The 13,713-nt window shown below is 48.4% G+C and overlaps 6 protein-coding genes across 6 annotated transcripts; 3 read left to right on the top strand and 3 right to left on the bottom strand.

Annotated features, from left to right (window-relative positions):
- Positions 1-911: 911 nt before the first annotated feature.
- Positions 912-3,466, top strand: N7469_010588 (LIM domain protein; the record flags this gene model as incomplete). Its single annotated transcript, XM_056649493.1, is given in 4 exon segments — positions 912-990; positions 1,095-1,263; positions 1,274-3,071; positions 3,140-3,466. 4 exon segments carry the CDS (start codon positions 912-914, stop codon positions 3,464-3,466), a joined length of 2,373 nt encoding a protein of 790 aa, XP_056496624.1.
- A 303-nt stretch (positions 3,467-3,769) lies between these two features.
- On the bottom strand, positions 3,770-4,951 carry trm8 (tRNA (guanine46-N7)-methyltransferase; the record flags this gene model as incomplete). The annotated part of the gene is made up of 3 exons (XM_056649492.1): positions 3,770-4,395; positions 4,468-4,655; positions 4,776-4,951. The coding sequence occupies 3 exons, from the start codon at positions 4,949-4,951 to the stop codon at positions 3,770-3,772; spliced, it is 990 nt and encodes a 329-aa protein (XP_056496623.1).
- A 271-nt stretch (positions 4,952-5,222) lies between these two features.
- N7469_010586 (ESCRT-II subunit protein VPS25) lies at positions 5,223-5,865 on the top strand (the record flags this gene model as incomplete). Its single annotated transcript, XM_056649491.1, has 2 exons — positions 5,223-5,688; positions 5,753-5,865. The coding sequence occupies 2 exons, from the start codon at positions 5,223-5,225 to the stop codon at positions 5,863-5,865; spliced, it is 579 nt and encodes a 192-aa protein (XP_056496622.1).
- Positions 5,866-6,029: 164 nt separating this feature from the next.
- N7469_010585 (uncharacterized protein) lies at positions 6,030-8,766 on the bottom strand (the record flags this gene model as incomplete). Its single annotated transcript, XM_056649490.1, has 4 exons — positions 6,030-6,689; positions 6,743-8,123; positions 8,177-8,613; positions 8,677-8,766. 4 exons carry the CDS (start codon positions 8,764-8,766, stop codon positions 6,030-6,032), a joined length of 2,568 nt encoding a protein of 855 aa, XP_056496621.1.
- Positions 8,767-9,637: 871 nt separating this feature from the next.
- N7469_010584 (putative toxin biosynthesis protein) lies at positions 9,638-11,215 on the top strand (the record flags this gene model as incomplete). Its single annotated transcript, XM_056649489.1, has 4 exons — positions 9,638-9,832; positions 9,942-10,080; positions 10,146-10,254; positions 10,324-11,215. 4 exons carry the CDS (start codon positions 9,638-9,640, stop codon positions 11,213-11,215), a joined length of 1,335 nt encoding a protein of 444 aa, XP_056496620.1.
- Positions 11,216-11,707: 492 nt separating this feature from the next.
- N7469_010583 (ceramidase) lies at positions 11,708-12,939 on the bottom strand (the record flags this gene model as incomplete). Its single annotated transcript, XM_056649488.1, has 4 exons — positions 11,708-11,891; positions 11,961-12,477; positions 12,592-12,778; positions 12,850-12,939. 4 exons carry the CDS (start codon positions 12,937-12,939, stop codon positions 11,708-11,710), a joined length of 978 nt encoding a protein of 325 aa, XP_056496619.1.
- Between the last annotated feature and the right edge of the window lie 774 nt (positions 12,940-13,713).

The following is a 13,713-nucleotide window of genomic DNA, read 5'->3' as shown; positions in this document are numbered from 1 at the left end:
ATATCCAGTACTTGTAATATGCAGCCTAAAGCTTCTTTATATGATTACCGTTTCCGGCGACATATGGTGAAATTTGGATGAGATGAGTGTCGAGATGCAAAACGGTAGAAAAGAGATGAATCTTTGGGTAGTCATGACTTGAAACTAGCGAAGAGCTACTAGGCTGTAATCGGGAAATTGGGGTCGGAGTTGTGGCCGACAAAAACTTTTACGTAGTTTGGCATCGCAGGGAAGATGACCGAGTTCACATTTACAGCCATAATAAGTTGACAGGTTATCGGCGAAATTACACCAATAGCGGAGCTTTATACAGGTATGCATAATGTAAATACTCACCGTTTAGTACTGTACATAATACAGATTAGTTTGATATGTATATGCATGTTCTTTCAATGAGGAAGTGCAGGATTCAAAGAGGGTCCTTGCTGAACCCCACAAAATTGGAGCAATGCGGAGAAGACGATCAGGGGGCGGTGAGGAATAGATCTGGTTTATTTCTATAGTACTTTTGATATACGGCATGTCATGGCTATTGCTACTACTTGGTGGTTGAGAACCTTTAAATCAAGAATGATCAGTTATATACATATCATGATAACTTTTTACGTACTCCATGGAGAATTCTGCGAGGGATGTATAGTACTACACGTGGCAGCCCTAAGCCCTAACCCGATCGGGGGGGACGTTGCCCTGGCGGTGTTTGTTTTGGGCTCCGCTGATCGCGCGATGCTCCACTCTTCCGCTGCTGCTGGGCAGCCATGCTGGGCCAACTTTAAGGCTTTAGGCTCATACCTTGGCTGATCCTGACGTCGCATCTTCAAGTTCTACTCCCTGGATTGCTCGCTGGCTTGCTTGCAACACTTGGGGATTCCATTCTCTATTCCCCGGATCTTCTTATAGCCACTTCCATCATGTACAAGCATACCAGACCTACGGGCCAGCGCAAGGTTTCCCCGCCTGGCCCCTCGTACATGTCGAATGATCAAGTCGGTGAGTGACTCATGATTCAATTCCTCACAGGTGCTATTTTGTTGGACTGGCATCTCCCCTGTCAGAGATGGAGACAAACTAGAAAAGTGCCTTCTTTACGATAGTGTATTCAACTGACAGCCGTCCCTTCAAAACAGCGAACTATCTGAAAGATTTACGAACTAATCGACCGGCGCGTCCTACTGGATCCCGTCCTCTTCCTGGAAAATCCAGCAGATCAACAACTGATCTCCAAGATGACTTACCACCCCGTGCGGCATCCGCATTTTCCATGTATAGACAGAACAGCCCCCCCGAAAGAAGAGGAGCCCCGCGCCGGCAGCGCCTTATCGCATCGTCGTACAACCTCTCATATTACCGAGTCTGGTCCAATTGGGCGTCCTCTCGCTCAGGAGCCGCAGTCAACTACGGTCAGAAAGCATGTTTTTCCATCTCAAGTCTTCTCGCGCCCAGTTGCTGCCTCCCCTGTACCTTCATATCGTGAGAGCGGCCAGCGCCGCCATGAGAAAGAGGAAGCACGTGAACTGCGTGATGCGTTGCAAGATATGAATGTGCAAGATGATGATTTTCGTATTCATCAAGCTGCACAGGATGAGGCTACGGAGCTGGTGTGGATGCACCAGAATCCTGGCCTGGCTTTCAAGAACCCTTATGCGCCATACCATAACCCAGATGCTGGCTCGCAGGCCTCCGCTCGAAGTCAACCCCGAAGAAGCTCTGGGAGCTTGACCAACAGGTTCCGCCATTCTGTTGGGTCTAGTGGTTCTTCAAGCAACCCGTCTAGTCCGGAGTCCGCCGAAGCTACTCTTGACTCAACTGCCCGCAGACGTTCAAGTCTCAATGCAAACCCAAAGAAGAACCGCAGGGTCAACTTTGCTTTACCAGGAGAAGAGCTACCGAAAGCTCAGGTTCCCGATGGTGTTGACCGTTCTAGGAAAGTCAGCGGTGATTCATCCCGGGGCATCTTCAGAAATCCCGATGATCATATATATGAGGAACCCGTCGATTCGACAAAGGAAGAATCAGAGCCTCGCCCCAACTTCAGTAGATCGGACTCCTCGGCTTTACGCAATACACCACGCAATGCTCTACCGCGTGTCAACAAGCCGCTTCCTTGGCTTCGAGACCGCAAAAGCCGGGAAGGTTCAGTTCGGGATCGGATCTCACAGTTTGATATCCACAAAAACCCGCCGACGCAGTCCAACAATCCAGCCTACATGAGGAACGATCCTCTTCCCCCGACACCTCCCAGCTCCCGCGAAGAAAATATCCCCACCAAAGATGGCAAGGAAATTCGTAGCGACGATATACGTGCAGCGACGAGCAAACGGCTGAAAGACAGAAGCGAGAAATTACCAATGCCTTCAGCCGTCAGTGATCGCATGGGCCGACCTATCGTGAGCTTTGACCCAAAATGGTATCCAAGTGACCAGCCTAAGCCAGTAGAGCCAAGTCCGGCTCCTCCTATTCCTACTACCGAGGTAGCTCCGAGCATCGAGGTCACACCTACCGTGGAGGTAACGCCTAGTATTGAAGTTTCACAGCCTCCCCCAGTGCCAGTGATCCATGTGCCTGATATCCAAGAGCCCACGATTTCAGAAATGACACAACCACCACAAAACAGTGAGAGACCTCTAAAACCGAGACAGCAGCCTGCGGTCCAGCAAAATCGTCAGGGTTTGCCCACAAGACAGCAATCAGAACCGCAAAGCCGCTCGTATACTCCATACTCTCGATCTGGTGTCCCGACTGCTCGCTGTGAATCATGCTCTCATTCGATCTCTGGTAAGATCGTGACAGCCGGAGGATCGCGGTTTCATCCAGAATGTTTTATTTGTTTCCATTGCTCTACGGCCCTTGAATGTGTCGCCTTCTACGAGGAACCTGTCGCGAGTCGAACCGAAAGGCTCGAGGGTGATCCCAACGAATCTCATGTGCCTCGATTCTACTGCCACCTGGACTTCCATGAGCTATTTAGTCCGCGTTGCAAGAGCTGTAAGACGCCCATTGAAGGAGAAGTAGTCGTTGCCTGCGGTGCCGAATGGCATGTCGGCCACTTCTTCTGCGCCGAGTGCGGTGATGTACGTTCAATCTACCCTTTTCCAGCCCTTTTCCCTTGACGCCATTATTCTAACGCTCTTGCTTACAGCCCTTTGACTCCAAGACACCCTTCGTAGAGAAGGATGGTTTTGCCTGGTGTCTCAAATGCCATTCTCGCCGAACGGCCCCGCGCTGCCTGGGCTGTAAGCAACACGTTCTAGACGATGTCGTCGTCACTGCTATCGGTGGACAATGGCACGAACGATGCTTTGCTTGCCATGAATGTGGCAGCGGATTCGGGGCCGATGGCCGCTTCTTTGTTCGCGAAGGCGAGCCAAAACGCACAGCTAAAGGTCGCATCATCGGTGGGCCTGTGCAGCTTGCCATATGTGAAAGATGCGAAGGTTTACGCCTGAAATCGCATGGAATGTGCTGAGATCTTTATAGATCTCAAATTTTCTTGTCGATCGAAACGCGCGATTTTGATGAATTTACTGCGTGATGACTTATTGAACTTTTTTGTTTCGGGTGATGATCGCGATTTCTCTTCGATACTTGTTTTATGATCGGGTTTTTTTTTTTTTGGATTAGGGCTTGGCCCATACAGATTGTTCTAGCGTTCGCCGTTTGTTTTCCTCCAAATGCATATGATAGAGTTCGTTTAGACGCCTATACACCAAGGATTTTTTGAGATTTGCATAATACAGTAAAAGTAAACATCATTTTCGCCTTTTTAAGATCATGTAGACCATTCGGGGTCGGCCTTACGGCGGAACACTGCAACATACTTATTGCCGTTGTTCCGGGTGACCTTCTTCGACTCTTCAGTCTCATTGCTCATCACTTGTACACAAGGATCAGCGGCTAGTTCCTCATCAGAAAGACGTTCCCAAAGATCCTTCACACCACCCCTAGCCTTCTCCTCTTCAGACTGATATTCAAAATGTCGTAGAACCCAGTGGTAGTACTCCTCCACATCAGTGATCGTGTACATCAAACCACCGGGCCGGAGCACATAAGCATATTCGGCATTCAGCGACTCTGAAATAATCCGTTGTTTATGCTTACGGGCCTTGAAGTGCGGGTCCGGGAAGCAGACAAAAATCTTGGACAGTTGGTGCTGCGCAAAGAAGTTGGGTAGGAATTTCATCGTGTTAGCGCGGATCCCGCTAATATTTTCGTAATTGCCTGGAACAATGGCCGTCGTGTTTCCGACCTCATCTTCGAGCGGGGCTTGTTCGATCTTATTAGACTCTTGAACGGTGTTCTCGGCGATGGCTCCGTTCTTGAGCTTTTGCTGTTGCATGCGCAGGGCATGAATGCGCGAAGTGACATAGTGGAGAACCGAAATACGAATTTCCATTCCTAAATCTATGTTAGCTTTTCTAGGTAATTTGAGGGGAATGAAACAGGATCAGTCGAGGCTAATCAACGTACCAACCATCAATGTCTCTGGAAGAATGGGAGCTAATCCAACTAGCAATCCACCGAATCCACATCCAATATCGGCCACTTCGACGTCCTTCAATAGCTTGCGCGCACCGCTAAGAGTTGTCTTCGATGTATCGGGGTCCAGATAGGCGGGGAAGTGTGATGACCAGTCCATATGCGCCGGGGTTAGAGGGCTTTTGCAATGGGTTAGTTCAAGATAAATTCAATGGCTCTGGCCAGTGAAAGAGGCCCCAGGAAGACGTAATGGCACTCAAAGCCACATAGACCAATCGGAAGAAATTTTAGACACATACTAGTCAAGATTATGATCGGAGAAAGGATTCGCATGCGCACGTTGCCTGAAGAATTTCTTCTGGGGCATTTTGACCTGGGCGACCTCGACATTGGCGGACTGGTGGGCTTCATATTGGTTCTGGAGATTACGGCGGTACGCGTCGCGCTTTTGGCGTTTTGGAGGTGGTGTTGCCATTTCGTCTGGGAGGGAAAGCTGTACGTCGACGATGTGAGTGTGCAATTGCGTGGGTCGAATGAAGTCGAAGAGTGACGGGGGAATATTTTGCGGACTTCCCCCCCACTCCACTCCACTCCGCTCCGCCCCGAGCTTTCTCCAACTCCGACTTGATCATGATTTGATTTGCGCCTCATCTTTCTTCCTTTTTCCTTTATCATTCCCTCCTACAGTTCGCTATTTGTTGAACGGACGAACACTCCTTCTGTTATATCCATTAGGCCTTATCATCATGTCAGCGCCTACACCGTTTCAATTCCCTCCAACATATAACTTCCCACCCTTCTTCACCCCGCAGCCGAACAGCAACACCCGCCTCTCACAGCTTGAAAAATGGTCTTCTTTAATTCAAGCATGGTGTCGACACCATCATCAATATCGGTTATCTCTAATAGACGCTATTGATAGCCCGCTCTTCCACAACACGACCTTGCGCAAGCGGTTAGACCTCGCCGGAGCCCGCGACGTAGTGGAATGGATGACCAAGAGCGAAGAGGAAGGAGGTGGTGGACGTCGGGCCGAGTGGTTAGACGCAAGTGCAGGCGTTAATGGGGCTCCAAAGTCGATTGCTTACATTTGGTGGAGAAGACCAGAGGAATGGGCAGATGTTATTGCCGATTGGGTTGAGAATACTGGACAGCGCGGAGCTGTATTGACGGTCTATGAATTGGTACAGGGTGAAGCGACAGTCTCACAAGGTGAGATGCCCCCTAAAGTAACTTTGAATGATCCTCTGGCACAAAAGGTCCTGACTTCTTGCAGATTTCCATGGGATGGATACCGATGTCATGATGAAGACGCTAAACATCCTCGTTAAGAGGGGCAAAATTCAAATATTTGGCAACGAGGGCGAGGAAGGTGTCAAGTTCTTCTAAAGGAAAATTCAAATGCTAGTTCTTATGGATCATGGCTATTCGTGGCAAGACTACTCATTACTGGGGCTTGTCCTCTACCCCAGTTGCTCGATATTCTTTATATACAAAGGCCGCTCCCAACTGGTTAATCGATACCCTGAACATTTCAAGCCCTCATTCCAACTCTAACCCTCTGCATCTTGTACCATGTCTTCACGGACCTCGTAATCCTCAGCTGCGCGGAGTTCCTGCGACATAGCCATGTCCAGAAGCCAGTCGACGCTGACGATTCGGGGTGTCTTCCTGATGTCGCTCGCCAACTGGCGGAAACGAGGCCAGAGTCGAGCATGTCTGGGTTCAGCGGAGCTCAGAAGGAATACTTCCCTTTGGCTAGGCTCATCATCCTCCATTTCATTTTCGTCATCATCGCTCTCCTCGCGCCGAGATTGGCTTGCCAGCGCAAGTCGGCCACGAAACAACAAGCATTCTCCTCCATTTGTGTCTACAATGGACTTGAAGGCCTCGAATCCGCCACGAATATCATCCACGCAATATATGCGGTAGCCCTTCAACAGTTTGTTCTTATTTTTCTTAGCATTGTCTGCCGCCTTGGCAAGCGAAAATTTGAACTTTGCCTCATTGGCCTTGTCAACAAGCGGAAAGTCTTTTGGGTCGAGAAGTTTATCCTGCTCGAGGCAACTGGTCACAAAATCGACGCTGGTGATAGCCGGTGAATACGCCAGTGCATTCACAAACTTCGTTGTTCGCAGAATTGTGGGCGCTGCGAGATGCGTGCATCTTCGTGCATCTTGCACAACCATGATGCCGAGATCTCTAAGGTGACGCTATTGATGTGTGAGCATGTTGTCTAAAGAGCTATTGCGTAATCATGTCATACCTTGTCTGCGTCCTCTTTCTTCTCATTACCCTTTCCAATCCACTTTTGATAGCCTGTAATTAACAGGTGCATACTGATTGGAGGTCGAGTTCTCTTTTGTCGTTTAACTTCAGGGGCTTGATCGCCATCGCTCTCTTCCTGTGGATCCGCAGAACGACGTTTTTTAGAGTTCTTATCAATTTTGACTCGGTCTTCATCCGATACACGTCTACCTCCGTAGATAACACCTCCGACACGCTTTCTCTCCTTCTCATATAGAGCAAGATCGGGAGCATAGTCGTGGAGACGTGCTGTAGCTGCTTCTTTGGACCTTCGACTGTTGGTGGAAGAAGGTGTCTCATTCTCTTTATTTTCGGGAATGAGACGTGATGGCGCAGGGGTCTGTATCGTCTGTTTGTCCGATGACCGACGAGACTCTTTTCTGGCTATACGTGGAGTTGTTTGTGCGGTTTCTGATGATCCACCATCAGCGTTCTGCGGTTCGTTGTCGAGAAATTCCTCTGTGTTTTGGTCTTTGCTTTGCATGGCCCGTGTCGGTTTAGCCTGCTCCTCAACTGGCATAGAAAAGAAGACCTGTTTCAAAACAGTAGGATCCAACATCTTCTGACCAACAATATCACTGAGATTGGTGCGCAAAGGGAAATGGCTGTAGCGTGGGTCAGAAACAGGCTGTCCTTTCCATTTCGCATAGCTATCTTCTAGCCACAGGTGGTTGACAACTTGAAGGCCCCATTCCCTGGCCGCGTTGCATTTTTCACTGTTCCCGTGTGCAGTTATCAGGTGCGTATTCTCTTGTCTCAAAGTCTTCGTACACTCTGCGCCAGTGGCCGCAATCAGGTTTTCGAGGTAGATTCTTGCCTCGCCAACGTAGTTAGAAAGACTAATCTTGAACTTCTCGAATCCTGGGATTGGCGTGGGGGAGATGGGGTAATGCAGAGGCCGGCTTAAGGGGCGTGTGTAGGTATTGAATGTCATAAGATAATACAGCCAGGCAAGGTTACCAACAACTTTGTCAAAGCGAGAAGCGGTCCGGTATACAAATCCCTCTCGGAACCGACAAACGACCCAATCTGCATCGTTGACATTGCTTGTCACGGTGGCACCACTCTGCTGGAGCACAGCCTCGATGGATTGTAGTAAATGAGAGCCAATCCCGAGATCTGAGGAAAGTAAGATAGATTTCCCTTCAAAGACCTTCAGTTGGTTGGGTGTGCTGTTGGGGGTTGGCATAGCCCGCGGCACAGGTGTCGAAGCGCCCGCAAGATTTTTATTCTCGTTCCATCTTATAGGGTCCTCAGGTCCCGCGCGAAGAATCTCGGGGTCTGGAAGCATATATGGTTTTTCATTGATGCGTTGGCCAAGCTTTAAACAGTCGTCAAACCTGTTCCGGTTAGTACAAATCGTTTATCGCAGGGCATTAGTCCAAAAACTGACCAATGCGGCAGGACAATCTTCACGCGCATTGCCTTGGCTTTAATAACGCGCGCTTTATCTGAATCGGCCGTCAAGTCGACTAAATGAGTCACTGTGGCGCTAAGGCGAGAGCTATACAAGCCGCCTTTGGCCAGAACTCCGCCGATGATAGCATCCTTGTCTCCCTCCGGGATATCACCACAAGTAACAACCACATCGTTCAGAAACAGTCGGGGGTCAGGACTGTGCTGGCGCGGATTTGCAAGTTTGCGTTTTGAAAGCGAGGTATGAACCCAGGCCGGCTTGATGATCGGGATCAAGGCGTTGGAAAAGTAATCGTACGATTGAAAGTTGATAGTGCTAGAAACAATATGTGTGCATTCGATAAGCTCTGTCTGCTCGGGGCTGCTCTCATGAATCGATGGCTCGCCGCCATTTTCTTCGATCACCGCAGCGAGCTGAGAAAGAGTAAATGATTAGACTTGTAGGTTATGCGCGCGCGTATTCAAAACTCAGCATACCTGTTCAGCTGCTTCAAGAGGAAGTTCATCCGAGCACAGTATGAAGATGCGGCATTGCTCAAAGAGTTTGGGTACTTCTCTGGTTGCCATGGCGGCGGACTGGCGCTCTCACGCTGGTGGAGGTTGTGAAAACAATCTTGGTCGTTGACCAACGCGATGCGCGTTTGGGTCGACGCCAGATCACGTGATGATGTGACGCGGAACGGATTTGAGGCAAATGAAATATGTATACATTTTCAAGCACAATTGACCTAGATAAATTTAATATTTCTAAAGGTCTTTTGCCTTAGTGAAACTAGCTTGAGGTGTCAGTGAAATCTGGACAGTTTTGTAATACATGTCATTTGAGTACTACTCAATATTGGCAACTATAACTAACCAGAAGAGATCGTACTATGTATATATATCTGGATTCCACGTCTTGCTCCCAAACAATATTATACCACATACGAGGTTCGATTCGGTGCAGAACACGAAACAAAGAGTTCTTCCCCTGCAAATCCTCCCTAGAAAATAAAAGTATCTGCCCGAAGGCAACCAAAGACAGCTGCAGATTTGCGGGATACCTATAACTCCACTGTCTGGGATACATTATCCCAGACAGTGGAGCCACAGTAATCCTAGTCAAAGACATTCCAATGTCTTTGAGTGCCACCTTTTGGAGTTCTGTCTGATGAAAGAAAATTACAGATTTACTTTCTAGACCCTAGTACCATGATGGCACTCTCTGTGATCTTATAATTTTTCCCCATCTTTGTATACTTTAGAACTCCGTTAAATGCCCTTCTATCGCAAGGCCGGCAGTTGGAGAGTGCGGGGTGCCATTCGGCGCTACCAAAGGGCCTCGGCTCATCCGTTCCCGTCGGCAAGTTAGCTCCGTTCAATATTCCGGGGAAGTCGAGGTTTCTTCGTTCGCCTTTTCTTCTCTCTTTCTCATTTTCGGAAATCATTCGGTTCAAAAATGACATCCTCACCTTTCCGAATCGTTGAACATGTGGTGCCAGGCCAGCATATTCGCGAGTACCCCGCCGCTACAGCCAATAGCCAGGAGGAACCTTTGAATCTGGTCGTGAAACAATACATCCCTCTCGACAACCCTGACCCACAACCTGGCGATGTGACCATCTTGGCAGCGCATGCGAATGGCTTTCCTAAGGTATCGCAAAGTGAAAAAATGTCCCTTGTATAATTTGGTGGAGACCAATCGCTCGCGAGGAGGTGAAATGCGACCCTTTTGATATCATGAACTAACTAATAGAAATCAGGAATTGTATGAACCTCTCTGGGAGGAAATTCATGCGAGAGCTAAAGAGGCCGGATTTCGCATTCGCAGTATCTGGATGGCTGATGTCGCGTGGCAAGGCGAGAGCAGCGTGCTCAATGAAGACATCTTGGGCAATGATCGTATGTATTTTTTGATCTGTGAATCCCCTCGCGCATTGGACCAAAGTGCTGACCATTATCAACAGCGAGCTGGTTTGATCACCCACGAGATCTTCTTCACCTCGTCAATGTCAAGAGAGCTGAGATGCCCCGGCCCATTGTCGGCATCGGTCACAGCTTCGGTGGCGCACACCTGTCAGTACCCCAGCGGCGCTGTAACCTTGCTTATCTCATTTTCTAATTACTCACAATGATGACTCGTAGTACACAATTAAGCTTAATGCATCCTCGGCTCTTTCACTCTTTGGTACTACTTGACCCTGTCGTCCAGCGCCAAACAACTCAACTCGACGGATTCAGTCTCGAGGAGAGGAAACGAGTCATCGCGAAGACTACCCAGCTCTCCACATACAGACGCGATCTCTGGCCTTCACGTCAAGCTGCAGAAGAGGGCTTCAAACGTAGCCCATTCTATCAGGCATGGGATCCCCGGGTACTCGAACGCTGGGTGAAGTATGGCTTACGCGATCTTCCCACTCCGCATCACCCTCTCAACGACAAGACAGTGACTGATAAGCACAATACACCCGTTACACTGCGCACGCCACTTCATCAGGAGGTATTCACTTTTTCACGACCAAATTACAATCACATCCCAGGCAGCGGCAAGCCTGTAAATCGAGTGACACACCCAGACCTGGACGCAGACAACACAGAAACATATCCTTTCTACCGGCCCGAACCGGCGCGCATTTTTGCACAACTGCCGCATCTCCGTCCGAGTGTACTCTACATTTTTGCCGGAAAATCCGATATGTGTCTACCATGGATGATGGCTGACAAACTCACCCACACGGGTGTTGGCCTCGGCGGCAGCGGCGGTGTTGCCGCTGGGAGGGTGCGTGATGTCCTGCTTAAGGATAAGGGTCACCTGTTAGCGCAGGAAGCGGTCAATGAGTGTGCTGATGCTGCTGTCTGCTGGCTAGCTCCTGAGCTCCGTCGCTGGAAAGACGAGGAAGAAAGTTTCTGGCGCGAGTGGAATAAGAAGACCAAATTAGAAAAGGCGAGTGTGGACGCGGAGTGGTTGAAGCATGTTCCTGCACCACCACGCCGGCCTAAGAAGACCGATGCATCTAAGCCCGACTCAAAGCTTTGAGAGGCAACATCATATTTTGTACATATTGAAACGAAGTGGTCATACGAGATCCCTTCTAGAGAGTCCTACACCATTTCAGTCGTTCTAGAGACGCAATTTCAAGGGATTTGAAGAGGGAAAATGCCCACTGACATCTAGTACTACATTACAAGGATAATGTCACACAAGTTGAAGTTTTAGTTCTTTCTATTTCATTTCAATTTATATCATAAGAATGTGAATACAGTAGAACCAAGGATGCCGGTGAAGGTCAAATCAAAAGAAACAACAACCAGGAACCAAGAGTCCTACTCCTGTCTATAGCAACAACCATAAGGCATATTTTCTCCTACGCAATTGGCCAGGTATATCTAAAGTCAGCGAGTTTTCGAGTTTTTTTTTTTTCCTTCTTCGTCACCACACCAGGACGTAGCAATTCGAAGAGGATCATCGAGACATCAGTGAGAAGCAAAAATAAGAGCCGATAAGACAAATAAGCCGTAGTTTGGTTATTTAGGTAGACTTTTTAGCCCGAGCCACTCCGTTCTCGGATATTGGGGTGGTACGGATCACTTCAGGGATATGCCAGACGCGTGCCCAGCGCAGATGGTACTCGTCTTGTTTGTTGTTGAGACAATGTCGCAACCATATACCCCAGACGATGTACATGTATGCACCTATACCGGTCATGATGTGCCTAAGGAAAGTTAGAAAAGGTTCAAATTGGGGAAGAGTGAGAATAAAGTTAATATGTGCATATACGTACCACCAACCGTGTCCTTCTAAAAAGATTCCCCATGGCAAACCCACCACGTGGCGCCATCGACGAATCTGAGGACAGAATTCATTGTCCAGGGTCCAAATGAAGAAGCCACCGAGAAACATACTAAGTCCATAGGCAACCATGAGCCACATAGTTTTGAGAGTCTTCAAATCGCGCACGTTCTCGTAGTGCTGGTGTTCCTTCGAGGGAACCGGCAGCCCCTTCTTCTGGCGCTCAATACGATCTTCCTCACGCGAATGACGCCATCTTGGGCGCAAAGTAGTCTCCATAGTATGCATGCTGCGGAGGACAACGACTGTTGTCAGAATCGCGTAGGCAGTTTGGTGGAAGACTGGGTCTTGAAGATAGTGGTAGTAGAGGGTAATAAATATGGCCAAGCTTGCAAGAGAAACGGCAAGGACGACGCGAACACCCGTAGACCGTCGGTAGGAAAAAGATGCGTATGCGATCAAGCAGGTTGTGTAGATCATCGACAATTCATCGACTAGCTGCATAGGATCTGCGCGCGAATTGAACAATTAGTTTTCTTGCTGAGGAACAAAGATTCAAGTACTGTCGCAACTTTCGCGAAAGCCATTTTTGAGAGGAAAAAAAAAGTACCGCAAGGACGTACATTTGAGGGTAGAGTGGAAGAGAAAGCTCCCAGTGCCTACTACTAGGTATCCCCAGAGAGCGACTGAGAAGATCTGGTCATGTTGATTGCGCCGACAACTCAGAAGACCTCTAATACCCAACCACATGAATAAAAGGTTTGTGAAGGCGTTGACTACCTCGGCGGAATAAACAGTGACATAGTAATCCTAATAGAGAGAGTCAGCATAGGGTCCGGAGGGTCCGGTATAGCTCAGTCTTCCAAGTCGAATAAACATACCTCTTCACACCAGTTCAAAGTAGAGGTCACAGGAGTCCAGAAGCCTGATTTCGCAGCTGGATATGGAATGTGAGGTAAAGACCACTGCATTGTGGAAAAGCACCGTGAAGTGGTGGGAAAAAAAAGAAAAGTAGCCGCTTGTCAGAAGAAGAGGCAAAAGGGAAGGAGTCAAAAGGTTCGTTGGTCATTCGGGCATGACGTCGCATCCCACTCGGTCAATTCGGGCCCGCTGATTGGCGTTGGTACGCTCTCCGCGGCGTGCCGGTTGCGGTGTGCTTGAGACATTCAGCGAGAAAGCTACGATTAGGAATTGTATTTATTTATGTATTGTTATACTTTTGCAACATAAGCCTTATTTTTATCAAATAATAGTATAAGCAGGGTCCCCAGGAGAATTATATTGACAGGGACAATTCGCGGGTTGACCAAGCTTGTAGGCGAGGCATAGTTTAGGTAGTAGTAATGTACATAAAAATATGCAGCTCTGTAAAGCAACAATACACACAGACGGTTGAAGCCTATGGCCCAATTGGATTGAATATATTATTTAGAAGAAAAAAAAAATCCTTTAACTAGCGCGTATATTATTTTTATAGGCAATTTATATCTTAACACAAATGTCAGCCCTATAATAGAACTAGTGTACCGATGGTAAGATATATATGGGGGAGCTTATCGCTGATAGAAACCGAGGTCGAGCCGACCCGATGACTTCACCGAACTTCAAGTTGACTTCGCCATCAACCACTTTTCAGCCATCAAACGCCCCAATCCACATCGGCCTTCGTCTATCATCGAATTGATCCCAGGTTGGAACCCCTGAAGTAACTATGATAGTGGCTCGGTCCAACATATTTCGCTTTT

This window comes from Penicillium citrinum (assembly GCF_028827155.1).
Source record: "Penicillium citrinum strain IBT 23319 chromosome Unknown utg000009l:1.0-4274883.0:1.0-4276374.0, whole genome shotgun sequence".
Classification (NCBI taxonomy): Eukaryota; Fungi; Ascomycota; class Eurotiomycetes; order Eurotiales; family Aspergillaceae; genus Penicillium; species Penicillium citrinum.
The sequence above is the reverse complement of the archived record's forward strand: the minus strand, read 5'-3'. Positions and strand labels throughout refer to the sequence as shown.